The sequence below is a fragment of the Danio rerio genome, chromosome 3 (assembly GCF_052040795.2).
Source record: "Danio rerio strain M-AB ecotype USA chromosome 3, GRCz13ab, whole genome shotgun sequence".
NCBI lineage: Eukaryota > Metazoa > Chordata > Actinopteri > Cypriniformes > Danionidae > Danio > Danio rerio.
In genome coordinates, this window is record NC_141023.1 from 56665834 (window position 1) to 56690773 (window position 24940).

The 24940-nt window shown below is 35.1% G+C and overlaps 2 protein-coding genes and 1 long non-coding RNA gene across 10 annotated transcripts in view; 2 read left to right on the forward strand and 1 right to left on the reverse strand.

Annotated features, from left to right (window-relative positions):
* Window positions 1-24940, forward strand: part of LOC147846065 (uncharacterized) — a 700063-nt gene that overhangs the window by 116920 nt on the left and 558203 nt on the right. The window lies entirely within an intron of this gene.
* The window catches only part of camsap3 (calmodulin regulated spectrin-associated protein family, member 3), a 99292-nt gene that overhangs the window by 52900 nt on the left and 21452 nt on the right, over window positions 1-24940 (forward strand). For 4 of the 8 annotated variants that reach the window (XM_087245221.1, XM_087245222.1, XM_087245225.1 and 1 more), the window contains exons 3-5: window positions 16854-16994; window positions 20860-20943; window positions 21167-21199. In XM_087245221.1, the coding sequence (XP_087101347.1) occupies window positions 16854-16994; window positions 20860-20943; window positions 21167-21199 (258 nt within the window). The remainder of the gene's footprint in view (window positions 1-16853; window positions 16995-20859; window positions 20944-21166; window positions 21200-24940) is intronic. The other 4 variants (XM_087245223.1, XM_087245224.1, XM_087245227.1 and 1 more) reach the window with 1 other exon arrangement.
* On the reverse strand, window positions 10767-13733 carry LOC147846066 (uncharacterized). Its single transcript, XR_015481323.1, has 3 exons — window positions 13547-13733; window positions 12652-13478; window positions 10767-12453 (listed from the first exon to the last, which is right to left on the reverse strand). It is a non-coding gene; the product is annotated as an uncharacterized LOC147846066 (long non-coding RNA).

Sequence of the window (24940 nt, forward strand, 5' to 3'; positions counted from 1 at the left end):
ACGCTAATTAAGCCTTTAAATGTCACTTTAAGCTGAATATCAGTATCTTGAAAGTATCTAGTAAAATATAATGAACTCATCATAGCAAAGATAAAATAAGTCCGTTAATAGAAATGAGTTAAATCTGTTATGTTTAAACTGTGCTTTAAGCATCTACACTGTAAGAAAAAAACTATAGCTACAAAAGTCCTTCAATCAATAGCAGTGAGGGATTTTCTCCTTTTGTTGTTTGATTAATAACAAAAACAGGCGGCAGCAGGAATATTGAGAGCTGTCACTTTAAGAATAGTACGGCTCTAATATGGTTTCTCTTTCTCGTATTTTGATTCTCAACTTGTTTGTTTATTACACAAACAAGTGTTATTATGAATAAGCACTAAACACCGCACTCTGAAACAAATGTATTTGACCATTAAAGCACTCACATTAAGATGGCATTAGATGTGTGTGCTCTGCTCTTCTCCGAGCCTGTCCGAGGCTAAGCGCGGCGTCCCGTGCTGCAAAAGTTACATTACAGCACATACTTTTAGTCATTTTTTACGTGGAACTGAGCTTTGCAGAGCAATAAATGTGTACAACTGGAAAGGGGGCGGTATATGATGCAATAATCATTAATCTCGATGAATGGTTTTTCATAATCGTTAGAAGCCGGAATCGAAACAAGATTTTCGATTAATTGCACAGAGTTAATGTGCGTAATTTGGCTTTTGCTTTCTGCTGCTGTCTTTTGCTTATGTTGTTCGCACTCACAGAGCAAGAGAAACATTCTATAAGTTATTCTTGAATCTAAATGACACTGAAAAACTTTACTATATACTAGGAGAGGACGAAGTGACTGGTCTAAACTGGCTGCAAAATATACCTACACCGTTAGTAATGGTTAATCAACACATTTGCCTTATTTAAATCTACACATTGTACAATCTTGTAATTATTATAATTTTTTGAGATATTGTTTGTTTTTATTGCTTTTTCTGTCATTTATTTCTCATTTGCTGATTATTTTATTAATGATCAGTCAAGATATCATTAGGCTATATTACATAGGCTATTTTATATACACATCTAACATGCTTTGAACTTGGCTCCTGAATAGTCTAAATTGTAAGGTAAATAGTCTATTTCTTTTTTATTTTAGTAGTCTTTTTATTAAACCTGTTAAAAAAAACAGTGTATAACAGAGTAAAATATATATAATATATAAAAAATAAAATTGTGTTTTGTTTGTGGCAAATAGTTAACTATTTATATGATGTGGGTAAATGGTGTGTTCAAGTCCGGCTACCACCGCAAGTATATTTCAAACCCGTGGGAAGCACTGCTCTGATCATCCAAGATTAGATTTACAGTAGATTTTTAGTAAAACTGTTCTTTTTAGTAATTCATAAATGCAAGTCAACAGTTACATCCACTTTGAGTGTTAAACAAAAACATAGAGGAAAACTAAATTAATACCCGTTGTGTTTGATGATACAATGTTTGTCTTATGAAGTGAATCAATTGGTCTAAGCAAGAAAAAGCAGCATTATTACCTGTTATCCACAGCCTCTACACTATTGAGCTAGGGCTGGGCCATTTGGCAAAAAAAAAAAAAAAAAAATCTAGGTTTTTTATAAAGTTTGACCGATTCACGATTTCGATTTTTTTAAAAATTTATTTATTCATTTTTTTATTGTGTTACTAGTCTTCTCAAAACATTACAACAACATGACTGAAGTAACGTTCTCATTAAAATTAACTTAAACCATCTGGTTAAGGAACATTGTATTTTTAATGGCCATGTCATACAAAAATCGGTCAAGGTGTAAATAAATGTAAAACAAATTCACGAGTTAAATAGTGTTGCTGAAGATTTGAATAAGAAATATTTGTGTAAATATTGCAGTTGCAGGAATACAGAGGTATTTTTTGCAAGTTTTGCTGAGCCTAGGAAAGATCAGCTCAGCTTTGACTTTGTCTTCTGATTAAATGACAGGTTGTAAAGCTGCTGCCTTTTTCTTAAAAAGATACAGTGGACTGAACATGGAAACTGTAAAGCCTAATTTAACCCAATGTGTGAAGTTGTGGACGTATAGCAGGAGCAAATACAAGTACCAGATGTGTGTCAAATATAAAATAATATATTTAATCTATTTTTCTTTTTTCCCCCTTTTAAATACCGATCGTTTGATGCGCTTTGCTCCACTCTCTATTATGCTGTGTGATCTGTCTGGTTTTCAACCAGGTCCGCTAAATGACGTCATGGGGGCGGGTACTTTCATTTTCACTGCTACAGTCCCTCACCTCTGCTCGTGTTCAAACCAAAAGATCGGCGCGGTTTTTCACATGGCAGGCGTTTACGTCCTTCATACATGTTAAGATCGAGTTTATTGACTTGATAAGGGACTATGTCTTGACAATCCACACAGACGTGCAACAAGTAAAATCCTACATGACTTCACACTTTAACAGGCAATCAAGCAGGTCGCACACCAGAAGCGCCGCGACACGGCGCGCAAATGACAGATTAAACTATCACACATCACACGCGCACATTCGCATGATATTTAACATGAAACTAATCAGATGGCGCTCTGTGGCGCGGCTGAAATATGACCTGCGTTCTGAATCGTGGTGCTGCGCGGCGCGTCACCGAGAGGCGCTTCTGGTGTGCTTCCTGCTTCATACAGAGTGAACCAAAGCGCATTGGTGCCATTATAATGTATTAAATTATTTTTTTTTTTTAAATCTCGATTTCTCGATTTGATTCAAAATTAAATTGTCTGAAAACGTAAATTCGAATTAATCGGAAAAATCGCCCAGCCCTATATTGAGCTTTACAGCAGTCTGTACAATTTCTTGCACAAACCCAACATTTTACTTCATAAGACCTCAATGTATTGCCGAGAGCCACGGGTGATCATTTATTTTGACCTGTATATGTTTTTTTAGCCTTTGACTTGCATATTATGAATCAGCATGGTCCATGCTTTCACCTAAAATTTTATTACCATTCGTGGTTTGCCATTGGGATGTCGGTGAGCACCTGTCAGGCTAGTTTTTTGGTGTTCCACCCGAGCCTGAGAGTAAAAACTGAACTGAAGAAACAAAACAAAAAAAAAAGATGCAAGTTAAGAGGGAATGCAAAAAAACCGTCTGTGATTTCATTTATATATTTGCAAACAATATGGATTATCAGACATTTTTCACAAGCAAAAATGCTAAATAAGCTGCTTTGTTTACAGTTTGTATGTGTGCAGCACTAGTTCCAGTGTCCTCTTGTAGAATGACATTACAGATACTGCCAACTGCTGGTGCGGAGAGCTACATCCTCTTTTTTTAGTAAGCTGTCATCCATTTAGTGTTTTTTCAAAGTGAGGAGACAACACAGTTGGTTTTCATCACCACTTCTTTCATGTTGGATCGGTTTAAAGGTGTAGTTCACCCAAAAATTTGAACAGTCATAATTTACCCACCCTCAAATTGTTTACGTCCTGTATAAATTTCTTTGTTCTGCTGAACACAAAGGAAGATATTTGGATATATGTATGTAACCAATCAGATCTCGCCAACTATTTCCTCTCAAAGTATTTATTTTTCCAGCTATTGGTGTAAATGGGTGGCAAGATCTGCTTGGTCGTTCTTCCAAATGCTTTCCTTTGTCTTCAGCAGAACAAAGACATCTATATAGGGCTCCAACAGTCCAAGACTTGTTAAATTAATAGCAATTTCGAAATTACCCCCTTAAAATATTCTGTTATGAAATTCATTCATCAGGAAGCAGATGTTGTTTAATGAAGATCATTGAAAATTAATGCTTTAGCTGCATCCCAAATCGCATACTTATACACTATTCTACGCCATTTTGTAGTATAAATAGTGTAAGTAGTGTGTTCACACTGAAAACTCTAAAAATAATAAGTGCACTTTAATTACCCAGATGATGCACTCATTCAGCCGCTAAAATGAAGTGTGTAATGATGGACACTTCACGCACTCAACGACCGCAGGTTTGCTTTCGTAGCGGAAGGGGCGGAGCTATCGGACGCACATGTTGAATAATTTTATGTATTTTGGATGGTGAAAGCAAAATTCTCCTACGAGAGTGATTATAGCGCCTCCCGATGGTGAATGCAGCAATACTCACGGCAGGTATTATTTGATTATTCTGTCGTTTAGTTCACTGATTTGGCAACCGTCAAACGTCATCAGGGAAACAGTTTGAATTTCCGCTTAGTAAAAAAACATTAGTGTGCCATTTGGGACGACACTACATACATATACTATCCTGTTGAGTGTGTAAGTGCATGAGTGTGTAAGTGCATGAGTGCATACTGTATAGTGTGCCATTTGGGACGCAGCTTTTGAGTCCAAAGACATGCAGTACAGGTGAATTAAATAAGCTAAATTGGCCGTAGTGTATGAGTGTGGATGGGTGTTTCCCAGTACTGGGTTGCAGCTGAAAACGCATCCGCTGTTTAAAATTTATGCTGGATGAGTTGACGGTTCATTCTGCTGTGGCGACCCCTGATGATTAAAGGGACTTTTTAAAAGTGGCTGAAGGAGAATGAATGAATGAATGATTTTGTGTAACCAGAACTGCAAGTCAGATCCTCTGAGAGCTGCACTCTGTTTATTGTATGATTGTTTGATTTTATTGATAACACAATTGATTTCCACATCAGAGATGTTTGTATACATCTGTGTGTGCTTGCTGAATGAGTTAATACCGTCCCGGGCTGCAGGGCTTCCTGTAAATCACCCCCCGCTGTGCCTCTGGCCCTCTTATCCCCCTGTTTGTGGCACACAGAGGGCCGGGGGTTAGAATAAGCTTTCATTTTCCAGCCACAGTTATAATAACCACGTTGAACTCTGTTTGGCTTTTGTCCTGTCAGTGGAGAGTGTTTTGGGCTTGTGGTCACTGTAGAATGTCATCAGGACTCTCTGCTGTGTTACCTCAGCATCTTCAGCCTCTGCGCTCTAAGCTGCGGTGAGGTGCATTGTGGGTCATACCGGTTGTTATGGTGATTTGGCAGGCCGCTTGTGCTCTGTGTCCCAGTGTTGGTCCCGCTCCTCTCTCATTAGGGAAACTTGTGATTCGGCTTAGCGAGTCCTGGAGTGCCGGGACGGGAAATCCAAGCCCCCTCCCGTCTCCTCTGGCTTTCATTCCTCTCTTTTGTTGTGAGCCTCTCTCGACTCCCTCTTTACTATAATTACGATAGCGCATAACACAGCAGAGCTGGTGACCGCCGCAGCTCAGACTGGAGAGATTCTCACTGATCGCACAGAAACATCTGAAGAATGACTTTGATTTTTTAATTATTATCATTGTTCACTTGTTAACCACAGCTGTAGGGCAAGTGTAGTCAATTTTCCATATTTATTCATATCCAGGTTTGATTATTATATACATTAGCATTCTGAGATTTATGGTGGGTTTGATTTACCTTTGATTTGATTACCTTTTCATTATTTATTTGATTTGTGGTTGTTTTTTGTATATCTCCTAATCAAAAGTCTTTATCAAAAATACATTTAGTTAGGATTTTGTTGTAAGGAATTGCGCCTGCTTGTGCAAATAAAACTGTAATAAAATTAATTTAATTTATTTTAAAGAGAACCTATGGTTGGCTTTTTTACAAGATGTAAAATAAGTGCACTCTGTCCCTATAGTGTGCGTTTAAAGTTTCAGCTCAAATAATCTACAAACAATGTTTTATAACTCTGAAACTACTTTTAGGCTTTGATTCAAATTATGCTGTTTGCATGACTGTCCCTTTAAATGCAAATAAGATTGTGCTCTTCTTTCAAACTGTGTAAGCATAGTGGCAGATTCAAAAACAAGACTACTGCTGCGTTCACACCAGACGCGGCACGCACATCAAGCGCGAGTGATTTACATGTTAAGTCAATGCAAACGCTTGAATAGACATCCTGCGGTGCAATACGCGTGAATGGTGCGGCGCGAATAACGCAAATGGCGCGGGGCGAATTGAGCGTTTTGCGCGTTTGACGCGCTAAACGAGCGTTTTGCGCGAATCTCTCAATTTCGAAAATCTGAACTTCAGCGTACATTCGCGACGTGTTAACCAATCAGAAGCTTGCTCTTGTGGGGGCGCAATTGTGACGTAGAACCTGTTGTCGGTTTCTTTTGGAAATCCTCCAACCTTCACCGACAACAGTTCTTCAAACTCAGAAGCACTGCGGAAAGCCTCTGTCATCCAGGTTAAGTTTCTGGAGGAGTTTATGAGCTCATAGAGCTGGATGCACCTCTGAAAGAATGTAGTGGACTCAGACACAACCCTAAACGTATTGATGCTGTTTTTCAGTCTTCATAAAGCACATAATAGCGCAATTTATCTGCGCGTTCCGCGTCTGGTGTGAACACAGCATTACATCCTATGCTGAGGAGGAATTACATTTACATTTACATTTACATTTAGTCATTTAGCAGACGCTTTTATCCAAAGCGACTTGTAATTACTTCGAGTCAAATAATGTCAAAAAAGCTAATTTATTAACTATAAACTTTAAAAAAATGATAACTGTAGTTTAACAATTTAAAATAATTACACAAAAACAACATTAGTGACAAAAAAATGACCCTTAAATGTTAAATACGAAAAAAAAATTATGGAAGCATTTATAAAAACCATAACATTATAAAAAATGAAACTACATGTAAAAACTGAAAATTATGAAAGTGGCACAGGTTATAAAAGCTACAATATGTAAGTTCACCTCTTTAACCATACTATTGCAAATTAATGCATTTCAGACCATCCCGACACACTTATTGCCACTAAATCTGGTACTTCCGTCACGGTCCTGTTTGGCAGTGCACCAGAGCATCTGTTCTTACACCGGCACAGAGATCTGCTGAAGCCTCCCGCTGTGGCTCATCCCTAGAAACATGGGCCCCTGACTGAGGTATAAATGCCCTCTGACAGAGGCGCTCTGCAGACCTCAGCACATCAGTTCATGCTCCAAACACACCACCGTTCAACTCTGTCACTACACTGGACTCAACAAATGCAGTACTGGGTCATCGCAATGGACGAAACTGCGTGTATAGGTTGAACCACTGGCTGGGACAGATTAACATTAGCTGCATGTAGTAGAAAGGCGGGACGCATAAGGGAATGTGTTCGTTTGACCTGTTGGAGAGTTAATGATTATAGCAGACTAAGCGTGGCCAATACAGAAAATAGAAAGCAGCGTTTACAAAACAGCACTGGATTATCATGATTTTCAATATATAGGAGTGAACATTTGAAGTAGTTCAACTTTTTTTTTTCATTGAAGTTGTCTCAAAACCTTTAAACAACACACATTTTTGCTTTAGGACAATTTCGAAAAACATTTTTTCAATGTTGACTACTGCAAATGTCCTAAAGTTCAAAATAATTTTTAAAAAGTGTTAAATTAACTTTTTTTTTTTTTTTTTTTAAATGACATGTCTACAGTTGAAGTCAGAATTATTAGCCCCGCCTTTTTTATTTTATTTATATATTTTTTCTTCAATGGTGTTTAACAGAGCAAGGACATTTCCACAGTATGTCTGATAATATTTTTTCTTCTGAAGAAAGTCTCGTTTGTTTTATGTCTGCTAGAGTGAAAGCAGTTTTTAATTTTTGAAACGCCATTTTAAGGTCAATATTATTATCCCCTTTAAGCTAATTTTCTTTCGGTAGTCTACACAACAAACCATTGTTATAAAATAACTTGCCTAATTCCCCTAACCTGCCTAGTAAGCCTAATTAACCTAGTTAAGCCTTTAAATGTCACTTTAAGCTGTGTATAATTGTCTTGAAAAATATCCAGTCAAATATTACTTACTGTCATCATGGCAAAGATAAATAATCAGTTATTAGAAATTAATTATTAAAACTATTATGTTTAGAAATGAGTTGAAAAAATATCTTTTTGAGTAAAAAAAAAATACAGGGGGGCTAATAATTCAAGGGGTTTAATAATTCTGACTTCAACTGTATATTATAGGATTGTGCTATGATGTTGAAAAGTATATTATATTGTTTTATTTGTCTTTCCAGAGACTTTGTTATTGTTTTGTCACCAATATTAATACTTGTAACTTGTTTGTTGTTTTCCTATCTATTCATTTATTTACTTATTTTCCTATTTTAAGGAATACTATAATAATCACTAGGGTGGTACCTTTTTAAAAGCTACACATTTATACTTAAGGGGGTCCCTAATAAAACCTCGAAGGTACATATTAACACCTATAATGCACTAAAGTGTACCTCTTAAAATGTTTAGGTACAAATATAAGATTTTCAGGTAGCAATATAGACCCTTTAAGTACAAATGTGTATCTATTACAAAAAGGTACCACCCCAGTGACCGCTCTTGTACCTTTATCTTTTTTAACTAAAAGTCTAGTATTCAATTTTAACAGATTTAGATTGATTCTAAGGAATCTGACAACGTTTAAAAACAACAAATTAAATTAAGTCAAGAGGTTACAAACAATAATAAGAAACTTCATCATTATTATCATTTTTGAGAGCGTAAAGCTACCTCTAAAACTCACTGAAATGCTCCCTTTTCACAAATAGTATTCACAGTGTGCACAAATAAGTCCAACGTTGTAATGCAGGTCTTTCATTTCATTCAGAATGTTCTTAAAAAGGTCTTAAGTCTTAAATTTGTCAAATGTCTTAAAGTTTCCACTATCTACATGTTGAAGTCAAAGTGTGTTCTATTGATTTTCTTTCTTTTGCTTTAATCTTAAAATCGTGAAGAGAAGAAATCAAATGGTTGTGGCATTGCTCCAGCTGATAGTGAATGATTGGCTCTGGCTTTGTTTATCTTAGTAATAAACTGAGAGGAAAACTGCCGGTTTTGTCCTTGAACGTCCTGTGCGTACTGTAAAAAGCCTCAGGCTAGTTTTGACTGTAGAAGGAACATTCACTCTTGTATGGAGTCAAATGTCCACTAGCCATAACAAAAACACTCTAGTGAACTTGATGAATAGCACAAATAAAATGGGTCAAAAAAATCGTATCAGTCAGCTAAACCAGTGCTTAGTGCTGTGCTGAACAAAAGACAAGAATGTAGAAGATGCAGCACTGATAAACCTATCCCTGTGGAGATCATCTGTCTTTTTAAAGACACAGCTCAAAACATCTTACCTTTTTAGAAAGAAAATATCAAGTTCAAATTGTTCATTGTTACATAATTGAAATAACTTGAATATTTTAATTCAAATTTTGTATGTATTTAGTGTAAATTCTATGTTTATTAAACTCCTTGAGGTGTCTTGAAGAATTTTTTTGCAAATTTTGAAGTTTTAAAATGTGCTACTTCTCTCTTTATTTTTAAATCCAGGCTTAAGAAGCATTGTTATTCTAACAATAGCCTTTCCAAAGCTATTAATCTTTAAAGTGTATTGGTAATACTATGATTTGATTACATCTTAGATTGTATTCTATTTTTTTTTGTTTGTTTTATTGGTGGTGGCACGGTGGCTCAGTGGTTCACACTGTCGTCTCACAGCAACAAGGTCGCTGGTTCAAGTCCTGGCCGGGCCAGTTGGCATTTCTGTGTGGAGTTTGCATGTTCTCCATGTGTTGGTGTGGGTTACCTCCGGGTGCTAGAGTGTATTGATGTTTGCCAATACGAGGTGGAAGGCGGCTGGAAAGGCATCTGCTGCGTAAAACATATGCTTGAATAGTTAGCGGTTCATTACGCTGTGGCGACTCCTGATATATTAGTAACTAAGCCAAAGGAAAAATAATTTTGTATTAGTTTTGTTAAGTGCAAAACAGAAGTTAAATGTGCTTTAGAAATAAACTTCACTCACTTGCTCTACTATTTACAGTATATTAACACCTTGAAGGACTAATAGTGAACAATTTATGACATCTTAATTGCAACATTAGACATTTAGCAGATTATTTCAGCAATACTGATCTCCAGAGAGAAATTACAGTATTACAGTCGCTGTTTTCTGTCTAAATCTGAGAAAATTTGTGCTAACAGTTCATGCTGTAATGTTTAATTACTCACCATATTTCCACCTAAAATGAACAGCTGCACTGCTCTGAATGTTGCTCATATCTTTTTATGCTTAACTTGAACAAGAAAAGTTGTTTGTGCCAAAATGTTTAAAGAGGTATTCAATTTACCTCTCATGCAAGTGGAGACGGTCTTACAAAACCACTTTTATATTTTAAAACAAGTGTGTAAAATATTTATTCAAATATAAACAAAGGGTTTGGGTTTACTGTTTAAAATCAGTGCTTTAGTTACTTTTTTGCAAGACAGAACTTTGTAATTCCAAGTCCGCATGAAACATTTACAATGTTTATTTTGATCTTGCACAGTTAACTTTATTTTAAACAGTCTTTATTGATTTTAGGAACTTTTTCACATGAACTAAAGAAATCAAAACCAAACATACAAAAAAATTAATTAATTAATAATAAATAAATGAATGCATGTACATACACATACAATATAAAGGTATCAAAACAATGGTATATCAATAGTAGGTGATACAAGATTAAAGTTATACAGATAAAAGATTTGTGTCAGCTTCCTTTAGAAATCATAATAGGGCATTCCATATTTTGAATTACTCCTTACATTTGTTATCTTTAACATGAACAATTAATTTGTGTTAATTAATCCTATCAAAATAAAAAATATTCATAAACTAACCATTTACTTCTGCTCTGAAATGGCTGTCCTTCTCCGATGTCAGTTTGACGGCTTGGGTAAAATATGCTTAGCCACGCTCCTCTAACCATTAGTTTGCTGTGAGTGAATGATGAGAGGAGAAGCTCAAAAATAACCCCCACCCCCTACTCAATATTTAGTTTCAGTTGGAAATAAATCATCATGCTGAAGTAAAAGGGCTCTATTTTGACGATCCAATGTGCAAAGCACAGGGCGCAAAAGCATTAAGGGCGTGTCCGAATCCACTTTTGCTATTTTAAGGACAGAAAAATCTGCTTTGTGCCGTGGCGCATGGTCTAACAGGGTTGAGCTTATTCTCTTAATGAGTTATAGGTGTGTTTTGAGAATAAACCAAATAGAGTCTCATCTCCCATTCCTTTTTAAGAGTCAGTTGCGTCGCGCCAAAGCGCATTTGCTATTTACTGTACATGACGGACTTTGTAAGTGAAAAAACTGATCATTTCACTAGCAAGAAAACAGTTTAACAGAGCATCTGCAGAGCGAGAATGAGAGAATGAGCCTCCTCAATCTTTACTTTCACTTTCACTCTCGAGGATGGGGAAACGTGTTGTCAGACATTCATTAGCCTATACATAATTAATTTAGTTTGTTAAGCGCAAAGATCTGTTTAAAAACTATTTCTAAATTCAGTTCTAATTTCCAGCAAATGAATAAATGAACAAAAATAACGAAGTGTGTTCAAAAAATGTATTATATCCTAATAGTTATATCCTAATACACATGCTTTGCCCCATACGGTCTAAAACCTGACAGGTGGACAAATCTAAGCTTGTTTTTAATAAAACAAATATTAATATGCATATAATAAATAATACTACTAATAATAATAACATTATACAAAAGCAATTTGTTATGAATAAACTGAAAAAGCCTCCCGAGATAAAAAAGGAATGAAAGTTTGTTTTTTATATTTATGTAGGCTAGAAAATAACATGTTTTGTAATATTTTAATCCTTTAATTCTTTTTCATTTGTAAAGATATTTGCGTATTGCTCTACATCCTGTGTGTTTTAAGCAGTGTGTAAGCGAGGCGCACAACTAATGCGCTCTACGCTGGACTTTAGACCTGCTTTAATCTGGTCTATTTTAGTTCCTCAAAATCGCGCCAGCTATGCACCTCAACACACCTCCTTTTTTAGACCAGAACGCCAAATGCATTTGCTATTTAAACAGCGTGGTGCAAAACGTCAAAACGACTCTTGCGCCAAGCTGAAACTAGCAAACAACAATTGCGTCTAACCTTGCGCTGCATTGCGCCAGGTATATGATAGGGCCCAACGTCTTCAGCAGCTTCCTGCTCACGTAGACTTTGCCACGTTGTACAGTCATTTACTGCAAAAATGGCCAGATAAATACTACATGCATTCTTTACAGTTTATTACTGGAATATGCACTGCATTGTGTGTCATTTTAAAACTTTTACAGTAACTTACTGCATATTAGGAATTTGCGGTATTCTCCTGTAAGCAAAGTAGTCAAGTATTGCTACTATAGGTAAAAACTAAAATTAGACTGTTTATGAAAAAAATAGTAAATACTAAAAATAAAGGTTTTATACATACTGTAAAATTAAAATGTGGTAAATGGCATCTTACTATAAAAAGAAATTGCGTAAGGAAGTTTTACTGTCAAAAAAAATTAAATTGCTGTAGGGCCCTGCTACTGTAAAACACATTTACAGTTAAATTACTGCATGTAAAGGGGCTGTTGCGATAACTTGCATTTCTTTAACAATAAAATTTCTAACTGTGTAGACCAGGGATGGGCAAACTTGATCCTCGAGGGCCGGTGTCCCTGCAGAGTTTTGTTCCAACACTAGTCTAACACAGCTGAACAAGCTAATCAGTGTCTTCAAGATCACTAGAATCTATAAGCAGGTGTGTTTGATTAGAGTAGGAGCTAAACTGTGCAGGACACCGGCCCTCCAGGACTGAGTTTGCCCACCCCTGGTGTAGACTCTCAAGATGAATATTTCATAACTGCTTTAAATGCTGACAGAACCATATTATTCCAAGATGGAGGTTTATTCAATTTAGCAGAAATTAAAATAAATTTTAGCATCAAAATTTAACCTAGACTGTTTTGTTCTCTTCACCTGTTTGTTAGATGGTAAATTACTGTTGATCAGTGGTTTGGGCTGCAGGTACTAAAGGTTGTCTTGATGTTGGAGTAGTAAACGTTCCTTAGTAAAGCGTATAGAGCAGTTAATGGCTTAACCCTCTTATCTGAGCTAAGGTGCTCTCCTGACTGAGCTGATAATGTGGTTGGCTTGTTTTAATGGGTTTGGGTGTGAGTGGACTCACTGTAATGGGCTGGGAGGATGAAGGTTATCCTTTCTGCTACAGCGTCTGAGATGAAGCTGTCATTGGACACTGTCAATGTTTGGAGATGGCTTTGTGTGCAGGGTCATTAAGTTAACTAAAACTAAACTGTGCTGCTTGAATCTATATAAATGTAAAAATAAATGCATATAAATGAGTGGTTTGGACACTCACACTCTAATAATACTCAACTAATAATAACACATTGAATGTTTGCACAGTAAAAGGCCTTTAAAATGCATGCAAATTCTAAAATTTTATCCTGTTATTGTTAAACACTACAACTAATCCAAAAAAATCACATGCGTTCTGAACTGAGGTGCCTGGTCAGCTGTGTTTCCTACTTTCGCAGTGTTGAGCTCAATATATACACAGTTGCCATACTAATTAATAACCTATTGAAAATATTAAACACAGTTAAAGAGTTAGGAATAAAAATGTTAAATACCACTAAATAAATGAATAACCAAAGGTCTGTCTCAAATGTTTATGATATAATTTACAGTTTACGATGAAACTTGAGACAAGTACTCGGATATATATTTTTAAAAAAAAAAATTTTATTGTGGCAAAAAATCATTCCCAAAATTCTGTATTTGTTCAGAAATTTTTTAAATGCATTGCTATTTTCTCTTGAATCGATTCTGAGCTTAGTTTTTAACAGTAGACAGCGCTCTAGGCTAGTTTTTAACAGAGGATGACACTCTAGGCTAGTTTTTTAAAAATTTATTTATTATTATTATTATTATTTTTTTTTTACAGAGGATGATTCTCTAGACTAGTTTTTAACATTAGATGGCATTCTAGTCTAGTTTCAACAGACGATGACCCTCTAGACTAGTTTTTAACAGTAGATGGCACATACTTGGCTAGTTTTTTTTTTTTTTTTAAATAGGATGACATTCTAGACTAGTTTTAAACAGTAGATGTGCTCTAGGCTAACAGGGGATGACATTCTAGACTAGTTTTTAATTTTAACAGTAGATGGCATTCTAGGGGCGAGGCAGTGGCGCAGTAGGTAGTGCTGTTGCCTCACAGCAAGAAGGTCACTGCTTTGAACCTCGGCTCAGTTGGCGTTTCTGTGTGGAGTTTGCATGTTCTCCCTGCCTTCGCGTGGGTTTCCTCCTTGTGCTTCGGTTTCCCCCACAGTCCAAAGACATGTGGTACAGGTGAATTGGGTAGGCTAAATTGTCCGTAGTTTATGAGTGTGTGTGTGCATGTTTCTCAGACAAGGGTTGCGGCTGGAAGGGCATCCGCTGCATAAAAACTTGCTGGATAAGTTGGTGGTTCATTCCGCTGTGGCGACCCCGGATTAATAAAGGGACTAAGCCGACAAGAAAACAAATGAATGAATGGCATTCTAGTCTAGTTTTAACAGAGGATGACACTCTAGACTAGTTTTTAACAGTAGATGGCACATTCTAGGCTAGTTTTTAACATAGGATGACATTCTAGACTAGTTTTAAACAGTAGATGTGCTCTAGGCTAGTTTTTAACAGTAGATGTGCTCTAGGCTAGTTTTTAACATTGGATGACATTCTAGACTAGTTTTTAACAGTAGATGGCATTCTAGTCTAGTTTTAACAGAGGATGACATTCAAGACTAGTTTTTCACAGTACATAGATGTGCTCTAGGCTAGTTTTTAACAGGGGATGACATTCTAGACTAGTTTTAAACAGTAGATGTGCTCTAGGCTAGTTTTTAACAGAGGATGACATTTTAGACTAGTTTTTAACATTAGATGGCATTCTAGTCTAGTTTTAAACAGAGGATGACACTGTAGGCTAGTTTTTGACTGCAGATGGCATGCTCTAGGCTAGTTTCTAGCCATATACATCAAATGCAATAATGTAGACAGCTTGCTATAAAATTCGTTGTACATTTTCTTCATTCATAATTATCTTGGATTTCATTTATTAATTAGGTTTGATATTGTTAAAAAATTATAGAAACTGTTTACATTTAGACAAAACTGGCCAGACAGCAGGGAACGCAGGGAGAACGTGTAAACTTCCCACAGAAACGCCAACTGAGCCAGGGATCGAACAAGCGACCTTCTTGCTTTGAGGCTACAGCACTACCTACTGCACCACTTTTTCGCTTATAATATAACATAATATAATATAATATAATTAATATAATATAATATAATATAATATAATATAATATAATATAATATAATATAATATAATATAATATAATATAATTAATATAATATAATTAATATAATATAATATAATATAATATAATTAATATAATATAATTAATATAATATAATATAATATAATATAATATAATATAATATAATATAATATAATATGAAATTATAATGTTTTTAACAAGTTCCCTCACTGTGTTTTTTTACACACAATTCACACAAACGTATACTTGTTTTGGTGGCTTATGAGGACTAATTGGCATTTTAATCTATGTATTTTATACTGTAATCGGTTTATTATATCAGGGGTTCTCAAACTTTTCAGCCCACGACCCCAAAAATAACAACTCCAGTGACTCGCGATGTATACAAATATTGCACACAATGGTGCACACACACCAATAGGAATTATATAAACACAAGCATATTGACAACTCAAAGTGCAACAGTCTAACAACAATATCATTTTTTATAGTCATTATCTGTTTGTTTAATATTAACCTCACTTAATGAGAATAGTGGGCACAATGTTTACAGCACAAGACTATTATTCCTGATACAATTTTGAAGACCGCTACTTGGAGATCATCCTCCATGTTCAGTTGGGGGCTTTATTTTTAATGTTTGCGTGTGCCTTAAAGGTGCCAAAGTTTAACATTGTACCGCAAAATCAATCTTCTGAAAATAACTCTATTGCTGTGGCGTTAATCTATCATAATAACCCCAGGGGTCGCAATCCAATAGAAAAAAAATATAAAGGCTGATGGCTATTTATTTGCATGTTGTTGTTTTTTAAATGTAACTATTAAATAATAAGTATATATGAAATATATTTCCAGTTAAAAACTATATCTTCTGTAGGTTATGGATACAATATGGTAATTCTAATAGTTTAATAACATATGTGAGTGACCAACCACCCAAATACCTCCCCAATCAAACCCTCATTGCAATTTTTGGATGTCAAAAGACACTGCTAAAGATTTTTTTTAAACGTTTTGAATTACAAGGACACACATGTTCTCATAAACCACCTCAACATTGTAATACGAGTCATACCAACAGTATTATACAAATCCCTCATAAACCACAAAAACCAGTACACACACACACACACTGACACGCACACACAAACTGACTGCAACATAAATGAGGAATGCTGAGGGTTTGGAATTGCAGTCCCCATTGAGCTGTTCTGCAGCACAGCCCTGTATCCTGGAGTCTGTCACCCATGAGTCATACTGCAATATATCATGAGAGGGAGGGGAACAATACCGCTGCAACATTTAAAAAGAGAAAAGGCACAACAGGAAGTCAGTGCTCAATATTGATCCACTTTTCTTGCTGCTTGACTGCACTTCTTCAAGGATGAGTTATGAAGCAAAACACTGCATATGCATGGTAATCATGCAAGGTTTCTATTGCTCTGAGTCATTCACCCTGAGTACTGTCTTTTGCTCTTGTGTCACCCACACTTGTGCAGGAAACAAAAACACTCATATTATTTCTGCAGTAGAGACTCCTCTGTGCTGTAGTCTCTTTTGCTGCTGTTCTGAATGTTGCCGGACAGCGTTATTGCATTAAGCGCATTAGGTCAGTGTTCATAATGACAGCTGGGTTTTCTCCATGCTCTGATCGTGCTGTTTGTTTCCTCTCATTGGTACAGAGTGCCCACTTGGAGTTGATAGATGCCTTAATGGCAGTGGGTGCCATGGAGACGGTGAGCACAGTCTTGGCGAGGAGCGGATCGGAGTTATTGGGTACAGATACGACATGGGACAGAGCCCTGCTTTGCTGGGTGAAGATGGTGAGTCTGGTAAAACACAGCCACAGCGCTTCTTCAGCAGCTTGAACATGTCATAAACTAATAAGCTTATCTTAACTTCCATTCACAATCTTTTAAACTATGGTAAAATGTACACACATGATACATTTTTATGATAGAAAGATGCAGTAATGGTATATTAGTGTAGGCCAACCTTCATTTTATTAAAAGAATTCCAGTATTGATTTTCCTTTGGCTGTTAGTTTATGTGACCTCCAAAAGTTTACAATTCTTGCATGTATACTTCATAGAGTTAATCTTCCCAAAAGAACACATCTTCAGTCAACTTTTGAAGCTTAAGTACAATCGCTATGAATTAAAAGTTAAATGCAGGGTAACATAACCATATACCACTGACCACCATTGAGCTTCCAACAATATTTCTCCTTAATATTTGAGTTAGTCTTGTTTGAAACACTGTAAATGCGGCTGTAAAGGTTAGATGAGGTTTGACTTGATGTGCCTCAGCACTCCCATTTAGACTCTTATTAGCCATCACCTTTTGAAAAACCTTAGTAAACGCTCCAGTAAAAACTGAAAAACATGGGGGTATTACTGAGGTAATTTATATTTTTTTGAATAATACGTGGATCTGAAGCTTGTTGACCTAAAGTCTATATTTGGGCATTTAACTAACTAACTAACTAACTAACTAACTAACTAACTAACTAAATAACTAACTAACTAACTAACTAACTAACTAACTAACTAAAAGTATAATAATAAAATTGAATTAAATGGAAAAAAAAATAATTAAAAATAAATAAAATAAATAAATAAATAAATAAAAAATAAAATAAAAGTAAAATAATAATAAAAACAATAATAATAATACTAATAATAATATTAAATTATATATATATATATATATATATATATATATATATATATATATATATATATATGTGTGTGTGTGTGTGTATATATATGTGTATATATGTATATATATATATATATGTATATATATATATATATATATATATATATATATATATATATATATATATATATATACATATATACACATATATACACACACACACACATATATATATATATATATATATATATATATATATATATATATATATATATGTGTGTGTGTGTATATATATGTATATATATGTATATATATATATATATATATATATATATATATATATATATATATATATATATATATGTATATATATATATATATATATATATATATATATATACATATATATATATATATATATATATATATATATATATATATATATATATATTAGGGATGTAACGGTATCAGAATTTCACGGTACGGTAATACCTCGGTATCAATGTCACGGTACGGTATTTATTGAATCATTTACAGGAAAAAACAAAACTTATGAAAATACTCCAAAAAAGTGCCCAAAGTGTCAATGACATACAAATTAGCCATCTATCTGTAAGCTTTGAAACAGGAACTTCAATTTTAATAACAAAAAAAAAATATTAAACCATGTAAAAAAAAAAAAAATTTTTTTATTTAGTATTGTTGAAAACTCATCACATTCAACATTTATTCACTCACTCACTTAGATAGAGATGGGTTTAAAGGAAAATTATCATATAAAAATAATCTGGTAAAAGCTGGTATCTCTGGGCATTTACAATGTCCCCTGCAACAGAAAAAAAACCTCTCATTTGGGACTGAGGTTTCTGGGACAAGAGAGATTTGACTTATATGACTTATTTCTCGAGCGCCGAAAACGGAGCGTTTCGAAAACGCTGGAGAGGCCGTTTTCATTCTGAAACGCTGCTGCTCCGTCTCTGTGTGGATGGGGAAAGACGGAGACATCTGAAAACGGAGGCGGGGCTGCAAACGTTCGCCTATCTGATTGGGGCTTTTCCTCAATATTAAGTAGCCCACACACAGTTCAGTCTCGCATCCTCTTCTTGTAAGTTAAGACTTCGCAAGTTTGATCAAGGCTGCAGTCTCCCCCTTCTCAGTTTGATATGGAAAACATACCGAGGACACGGGTAAATCTTCAAAGGGAACAGTGTACTTTATAACTTCATTCACATCACCTTGGCTACGTTGTTTCACTTTCTCAACAATAAAATGTAAACATGATTTAAGGAACTGCATATTTCCTTTTTAATATTAGAAAACTTAACAGACAGCAGAAATGTTGAGGCGCCGTGCTGCATATATGAGCGTCATCTTCACTGTGTGGATATTTATAACAAAACGGAGCCTATAACAACTACCTCCTTTCAATTTCAGTGAAAATACGAAACACAGCCTCTCTTTTGCTGACTATCAGTTTTAATAATCGACAATTATAAAAGTATAACATACAATAAGTTTATACATTGTAGGAAATAAAGGCAAGCGATCAGTCAATGTACCTGGATTAATCATTAACTTATCTTTGCGCTTAACCAAAACATGTTACCCGTGAACAAGTAACTTAATAGATTCCAATGACCAAAGTCAGGGAATTGGCCTATGTCGTTAGATAAAGACAACAACATGAATGAAATATCACGTTTCGCAAATATAGCAAGATTAGATCCAGCGGGAGATGCTTGATGAGCAGTCCGACAAGCAGAGCTCTCAATGAAATGCTGAAGAAATGCTGGAGCGCTTGCCCGAGAGTGTCTGTGGTCACGTGATGTGCGTTTTCAGCGTTTTGGTGTGGACGGAGAGCTGTTCAGAAACGCTGGGTAAAACGCGAGTGTGGACGCGGATCGTTTTCATTCTACAACGCCGTTTTAAAACTAAAATGCACTAGTGTAAACGGGGCCTTAGAGTTTTACAGCCCTTTTTGATCCCCGCTTCTAGCAGCACACTCCATTTCCGCATTACTGGATCTGTAGCGACAACAGACCGCAAGGGATGATAGGAATTGTAGTTTTCGCTACCTCCCGTTCGCTTCATTCGCCTGAGCAAATTTTCTCAGAAGACCTATAGTTTTACCGAGTCATGCGACTTCGGTAATATCGAAAAAAATTAACATTGCAGTATGACGGTATTTACAATACCGTTACATCCCTAATATATATATATATATATATATATATATATATATATATATATATATATATATATATATATATATATATATATATATATATATATATATATATATATACATATATACACACACACACACACACACACATATATATATATATATATATATATATATATATATATATATATATATATATATATATATATATACGATGGTGCCACAATAGTAACTAATTTTTGGGTTGTGGCCTACAAAAACATGTCATGCATTCAGCACTTTATCTGCTCACTGTCATGCTTTACCAAACTTTTATGAGCTTCGTCTTTGGAGGGCACCATTGGATTCTTAATTCAATCCAAATATTTTTGAAGAGAGAATGTATAAAGTTAAAATTAAAACTCTCTCTGCTTACCAAAAAGCATTGTCGTTCCCTAAAAAAACCTGGATTACTTTTTTAAACCCTTTTTATACCTTCTTGGAACTTGAGGGTCACATTGACTTTAATTGTATTAAGAAAGCTATTTCTATTAAAGCTCTGCCCCATGTAGGAAAGTTAAACAGATTTGAAACTACATGAAGGTTGTTAAATTATTCCAGAATGTTTATTATCAGAAGAAACTGTACCTAAAATATTTACACTGTTTATATGTTGGCTTACTAATAATACAAACCCATAATATATTATACAACTGATCCTAAAATAAAACCCTGTGAACACCTTCACAAAAATAAAACCCCACAGTGGGCATGACTCTCAGCAAATAGCGTCATGTACACTTCTTTGACTTCTGGTGTCATTTCATTTTCATAACATGTCTTTTTTTATTCCTTTTATGTAGCTGAATCAAAAATTGAAGGAACAAACTGAAGGTACACAAATCGACACATCTCAGTCTGCTGAACCACAGCCTGTTCAACCCTCGGTAAGAAACTAACAAGCTTGACAGACTTGCCAGAAAGCTCAAAGGCCACATGTGTACGATAACTTGACCCCTGTACCTTTACACAAAACAGTCACTCATTTCCTTAGCAGCCTTATCTTTTTCCTCAAGGTCTGCTTTGCTATCTAATACCTATCCTATCTTCTGTCGTCTTCTCACTTCCCCTCGTGCCTCTTTCTCTTGTTCCTTCACTTCTTTCTGACAGTGTCCCACCCGCTGGTACTGGAAACTTGTTCCTGTAAGTCTTTCTCTGGTCTTCCATTCCATTTTCCTTTCCTCCATTTTCCTGTCCCAAGCCTATATCAACCTGTCCTCTCTCGCCCCCTGCTGACTGCATAGCTTATGTAGGTAGAACATGATTCAGCTGACCTGAAGTCAGGTTAATCACATTTTATGACCTATACATAGGCCGACACGTTATCTCCATGGCCAGAAATTTGCAGATTTTTAGCCCATTATTTATTTACTTGTGTAAATGTATGTTTATTTAGCTTATAAATTAATTTCAGTAATATTATTGACTAAAATGAACATTTTCATTTCATTTTTTTTACAATACAGGTCTTTTAGTAGAGATATTATGTGAGAGACTTGCTTTGTTCATCAAATGAGTGAATCTAATTGGATTTGGATTGTAAACATTAAATAAAAGTTAAAAGGGTATTACTTTTTATACAAAGTTTTTAGTTATGATACTCCCAAAAGCATATCACCAATAAGTATGCATATTTTTCTCAAAATTCTGTGCAGAAATGGACGCAGATTATTTTTGGCCATGACAAATGAAGTATAATGATTGTAGCCTAAATATTGTTTGGATTTTACTTCTAGTAATGCAAAACAAACAGGCTGGACAATATTTTAAAAATGTGACATTGCGATTTTTTGTTTTTCTACGACATACATTGCAATATGAATCACCTGTTTCACCAATTTGACTTGAATAGCTTTAATTTTAAAGAGTTTAAATTTTAGATTGATTAGCATGATACTGTAAGGGAGTGCATCTCCATAAAATACAATAAACAAACAATCTACAAACACAGAGCAATTCAATTATAACATGTATTATTAATTTTTTTATTCATTCATAATATTGTGTTTATTTATACTTTGATGCATTTATATAATTTAGTATAATATTTGTTCATTTTCGCTTTAATCTGTGTTTATTTGTTTTCCTTTACATTTTATACATATTTTAAATCTTTTGAAATAATTATTAGATTGTTATATTTAATATTAATTTAAATGACTTCATTAATGGTAGTTTGTACTAACTTGTCTGGTAAAAATGTGTATTTTTATATTTTCTATTAAAATGTATTAAAGTACTTAATTAAAGTACTTAATATTAAGTATATTCACATTAAGTACTATCATTATGGTGGTACTTGGAGAGACAATTTTTTTCTGAGGTGTACTTGGTGAAAAAAGAACCACTGCAATAGAGCAAAAGCAGTGTTGGAGAAAGTTACTTTTGAAAGTAATGCATTACTATGTTGAGTTACTCCCCCAAAAAGTAACTAGTTGCTTTACTTAGTTACTTGTTAAAGTAAGTAATGCATTAGGTTACTTTGGAGTTACTTTTGTGTTACTTATCACCTTGCTGAGGCTTGATCTCTTTCAGAACTTGTTTTTTTTTGCATTGTAATAGAGGAGCTCTGCATTTAACACTGCACTGTATAACCAACACATACATTTATCTTTAAAAAATACACTTTAAAAAAATCCATTTTACGATAATGTTATCTGAGAACTTCCTCCCCGGAGCTATACATGCCATACATACAGATTAATGAAAGTTTAAAACAACGTGTGTTTGCTATTTTTGTACTATTTGTAAATTTATTTTGTAAAATTTGTCTATTTTGTCTAGTAAAATCACTGTTCATTGAGACGATAGCAATTTCCTTTTCTTCAATGCACCCAAAATAATGAACACATTCTCTCATTGATGCATTGTGACTACTTAAATTTTAATTTAGCAATTTATTTTTTAAAAGCTCATTAATCAAACTAAAAAGTGACTAGCATTACATTTTTAAAAAAGTAACAAATATTATTACTATTTTTTTAAGTAATGCGTGACTTTACTCGTTAATTGGAAAAGTAATATTATTATGTGACTTGTGTTACTTGTAATGCATTACCCCTAACACTGAGCAAAAGATACAAATGAAATAAACTTTGTTTTATGGTTACAGGTACAGAATTTGTATAATCAAATATTAAATGATATTGCATAGTCTTCACTGTATAGATAAAGTCAATAAAGTTACACTTTCAAATGCCTGAATGCTTTTAAAATGTGGATGATAAACTCAACAAATATATACAAAACAAATATCACACACACACACACACACACACACACACACACACACACACACACACACACACACACACACACACACACACACACACTCACACACACACACACACACACATATATATATATATATATATATATATATATATATATATATATATATATATATATAACGTATACGTAAACAGTTCTCAGCATATATAAGTACACCCCTCACAAATCTATCTTTTATTTATTTTGTATATATTTAGGGACCGAGCACCGAACGGTGCAAGGCCCTATTGGAATTGCTCCGTTTATTATTATTATTATTCTTCTCTCCAATGAATCGCGATTTTGAGGGGCTAAACATGCCCGAAAACTCACGCAACTTTGCACACGCCTCAGAAGTGGCGAAAATTTACGTTTTTTATGGCCTTCGGAAGTGGGCGTGGCAAAATGACTCGACAGCGCCACCTAGAAAAATTAAACGGACAAGCCCCCGATCCACGAATCACGCACATGCACGAAAATTGGCACACACCTCAAACATGCCAAAACATACGAAAAAGTCTCTTGGAGCCATATCTCAAACCCAACAGGAAGTCGGATATTTTTGACTTCCTGCGGCGAAAAAGTGGCGTTTTTGCCATTTCCAGGCGTTGTATTTTAACGAACTCCTCCTAGGGATTTTATCCGATCGACACCAAAATAGGGTTTTGTCATCTAAATGCCTTGGCAATGTTAAATTGCGAAGCTTTAGAGTTTTCGTCGATGGGCGTGTCCGTGGCGGCCTCGCAAACTTTGACGATTCGCCACAAAACAGGAAGTCGTTATAACTCAGGCATGCATTATCCGATCTGCCTCAAAATTCACATGCTTGATAAGCGTCCTGACCTGAACACATTTACATGCCGATATCCAGATACAGTTATAGCGCCACCTGCTGGCCACAGGAAATGACATGTTTTACATCGTAACAAACTCCTCCCACAAATTTTTTCGTATCAGCACCAAATTTGGGTTGAGTTATCTGAAAGCTCTAGCGATGATATATTGTGAAGATCTAGAGTTTTCGCAGAGGGGCGTGTCCGTGGCGGCATGACAAACTCCATCGTTTCGCCATGGAACAGGAAGTCCTTATAACTCAACCACACAATGTCTGATCTGGCTGAAACTTCACATGGTTGATTAAATTCCTCTCCTGAAGACATCTAAATGCCAATATTGAGGCCGTCATAGCGCCACCTAGTGACAGAAGGTAGTTTTGATTATTACTCAGCCACACAATGTCCAATCAGCCTGAAACTTCACAGGGTTGATAAAAGTCCTCTCCTGAAGACATCTACATGCCAATATTGAGTCACAGTCATAGCGCCACCTGCTGGCAACAGGTAGTTTGGCTTATAACTCAGCCACACAATGTCCGATCTGCCTGAAACTTCACATGGTTGATAAAAGTCTTCTCCTGAACACATCCACATAACAATATTGAGTCAGTTATAGCGCCACCTGCTGGCAACAGGTAGTTTGGCTTATAACTCTGCCACACAATGTCAGAACTGCTTGAAACTTCACATGGTTGATAAAATTATTCTCCTGAAGACATCTACATGACAATACTGAGTCACAGTCATAGCGCCACCTGCTGACAGGAGGAAGTTTGGC